This window comes from Myotis brandtii, unplaced genomic scaffold (genome assembly GCF_000412655.1).
Source record: "Myotis brandtii unplaced genomic scaffold, ASM41265v1 scaffold2514, whole genome shotgun sequence".
Taxonomy (NCBI): Eukaryota; Metazoa; Chordata; class Mammalia; order Chiroptera; family Vespertilionidae; genus Myotis; species Myotis brandtii.
Genome location: NW_005359533.1, coordinates 208,373 through 211,462, shown reverse-complemented (window position 1 = coordinate 211,462; position 3,090 = coordinate 208,373). Strand labels below are relative to the sequence as shown.

The 3,090-nt window shown below is 51.6% G+C and overlaps 1 protein-coding gene across 1 annotated transcript in view; it reads left to right on the top strand.

Moving 5' to 3' along the window:
- The window catches only part of RNF183 (ring finger protein 183), a 4,210-nt gene extending 1,407 nt beyond the window's left edge, over positions 1 to 2,803 (top strand). The window contains exon 2 of the mRNA XM_005867854.2: positions 1,775 to 2,803. Coding sequence (XP_005867916.1) covers positions 1,798 to 2,361 — 564 coding nt within the window. The 5' untranslated portion in view covers positions 1,775 to 1,797 and the 3' untranslated portion in view covers positions 2,362 to 2,803. The remainder of the gene's footprint in view (positions 1 to 1,774) is intronic.
- The last annotated feature ends 287 nt before the right edge of the window (positions 2,804 to 3,090 follow it).

Here is a 3,090-nt window from a genome sequence, read left to right as displayed (position 1 = left end):
GTGGCTCTTCCACAAAATACCATGTGCGGGCACGCACATACAGTGCGATTGAAACTTCGTGGCCCATGCGCAGAAGTTGGTTTTCGGACTGGGCAAGTCTATTTTGAAGAAGTGGCATTAGAAGAAGTGGGGGGTGTCAGTCAGTCGGTCCTGCGACGGGAGATGCAGCGCGGGGGAGGCGAGCACCATTCATGCACGAGTTGAGTGAGCCAGTCAGTCAGCAGTCTCATTGTGCAGTGGTTAGTGCTAGTCGCGTCCGCAAATCGCGCACAGGTGACAAAAGTACCTACTCGAAGCATAAAGTTACCTGTATTTTTCCAACCAGCTGCAAATCCTAAGGTATTTTTGTCATCAATATAAGAATTTTGTGTTGGTGGCTTTATTATTAGAAAATGAAACATTTTTTTAGATGCCCTGTTTGAGATGGCTACAAAGAAGCAGCAAAGAAAAACGGAAGATGAAAACCATGAATTTGAAGTTGAATTTAAAGCTGAATGTACCTACCTATATAGTTTAAGTTTAAAAAACTTGGCTCTCAAAAGAAATTTCAATCGTTGCACTGTTGATATTTGGCTCTGTTGACTAATGAGTTTGCTGACCACTGCCCTAGGGGAACTCTAGTCCCCTCCGTCCCACCCCACCTCCACCTACACCTCTACCTGGGTAGCTCTCTGGCCTTGGCTGCAGGCAGGTGTGCTCAAGAGGTTGCAGCCCAGGCCACCTGGCAGTTCCAGGTGCTGTGCGTGTGCTGCAATGGAGACGGGCCCTAGGGTTGGTGGGGAGAAAACAGTCTCCCAAAGCTTTGTGGGTTCAGGAGAAGAGAGACTGGAGCCTCAGGCCCTTCAGGTTAGTCTGCTGACCACTCTAGTGCCAACTGAAGCCCAGATGGGTGCCCTGGGTTTTTTTCCAGGACAAAGGGAGGGAGCAGGAGCCAGGGGAGGCCAAGTATTGGGAGGAGGCTCTGCAAGGGCTGATCCAGGGGCCTGTGCAGGGGAGCCTCCAAGCCTCCTGGTCAAGGGGAAAAGCCTTGCCAGACCCCTGCACAAAAGAGCGGGGGTTGGCCCTGTACCCCAAGGTGGGAGGAGGGAAAGAGGCCTGGCATTTGTTCCCAGAGGAGGGCCAGCTGCACTCGTCAGGGAGTTGAGGCCACAGGGAAGGATGTAGTTGCTCTCTAGCACCAACCCCTGACTGCGGCTCCCCTCCTTCTCCCTGGAGTCCCAGAACCCAAGGGCAATCACATGGAGCATAGGGGCATATTTATCCATCTCCAAAGCTGGGGTGCAGTCTCCTCTGGTGGCAGCTCATTAATAATGGGGTGGCTCAGGCCTTCGCCCTGATAGAGGGGATACTACGGAAGCACCAGACTTAACTACGGGTTAGGACTGGGTCAGAGGTCCTCAAACTACGGCCTGCGGGCCACATGCAAATACAAATATTGTATTTGTTCCCGTTTTGTTTTTTTACTTCAAAATAAGGTATGTGCAGTGTGCATAGGAATTTGTTCATAGTTTTTTTTTAAACTATAGTCCGGCCCTCCAATGGTCTGAGGGACAGTGAACTGGCCCCTGTTTAAAAAGTTTGAGGACCCCTGGACTGGGTGATCTGGAACAGATCGCTTCGTCTCTGAACCGAAGTGTTTTCATCTGTGAAATGTGGGTGATAATACTTTTTAACAACCCACAGACCACTTTTACCCTAGGACCGAGCACAGGGGCAGAGCTTAATGTGTGTTCCTTTGCTTCTTTTCTCTTTCTGCCCGGATGTCTCTTGCCAGGCCTCCTGGCATCTGGTCTGAAGATGGCTGAGCAGCAGGGCGGGGAGCCTGAGTGCCCTGTCTGCTGTAACCCCTTCGACAACACGTTCCACACCCCCAAAGTGCTGGACTGCGGCCACTCCTTCTGCGTGGAATGCCTGGCCCACCTCAGCCTGGTGACTCCAGCCCAGCGCCAGTTGCTGTGCCCACTCTGTCGCCAGCCCACTGTGCTGGCTTCCGGGCGGCCTGTCACTGACTTGCCCACAGATACTGCCAAGCTCACTTTGCTCCACCTGGAGCCCCACCACGTCATCCTGGAAGGCCATCAGCTCTGTCTCGAGGACCAGCCCAAGAGCTGCTCCTTCCTGCGCCAGCTCCAGGTCTACACGCTGGACGTAGGCCCGGAGCCCAGAAGCCAGACTGAGGACCCCCAGGCCATGGCCCCCACCACCACGCCTCAGTCCAACCCCATCCCCACCTTCTACTCCCTGAGGGAGTGTTTACAGGACCCTGAGCTCCCGGAGGCATACCTGAAGGCTGCCATCCTCAGTATCACTCTGTTGTTCATTGTCTGCATCGTTTGGGTCATACAGTTCTGTGGAGTATGAGGTGAGCATCGGCTCCAGACAAGGTGCAAGCCTATCTCAGCTGCTGCGGATGTGGGGACTGCAGAGCCTCGTGTCTTCCTTGGTCATATTGTTCATTTTTACAGCCCACATGGATCAGGTGGGCCATGTGTTTGCTTCTGGAACAGAGTCCTACTATACTGAGAATCTCTGAAAGCTCAAGGACTGGGAAAAGATGCGAGGAGACCTCTGGGTGTGAGCCACGGGGTCTTGAAAGGGCCGAGAGGCAGGTCTGATTACAGAGCAACAGCTGTCTCCAGGAGCCTGACTCGCCCAAAGAGTAAGCTGCATCTCTCACTGGAGCTGCTTTGAACTCATCACTTTTTTTTTTTTAATTGAATTGTTCTCTTTATTGTGTTGCTAAAAAATTAGGAAAGTGATCTTCAATTCTGTGAGCAAACGTGTGTCTCAGTTTTCTCTTTATCTTGCCACCAGTCCCAGTAAAAAATGGTCTGCGTTCATTCATTTATTCACTTATTTCGCTGATGCTATGTTCGAACTAGAGAAAGAGAAAGGTAGGGCTATGCAGGGGTGGCAGAGCCCTCTCCAGCAGGGAGGATGTGCTCATTACCTGCTTCTGGCGCAAGGCAACCTCCTGTGGGTATGTGGTTTATGGAATGTTAGGAGTCTGAAAGTTTATTTGTTAAAATATATTTTATTGATTTTTTACAGAGAGGAAGGGAGAGGGACAGAGAGTCAGAAACATCAACC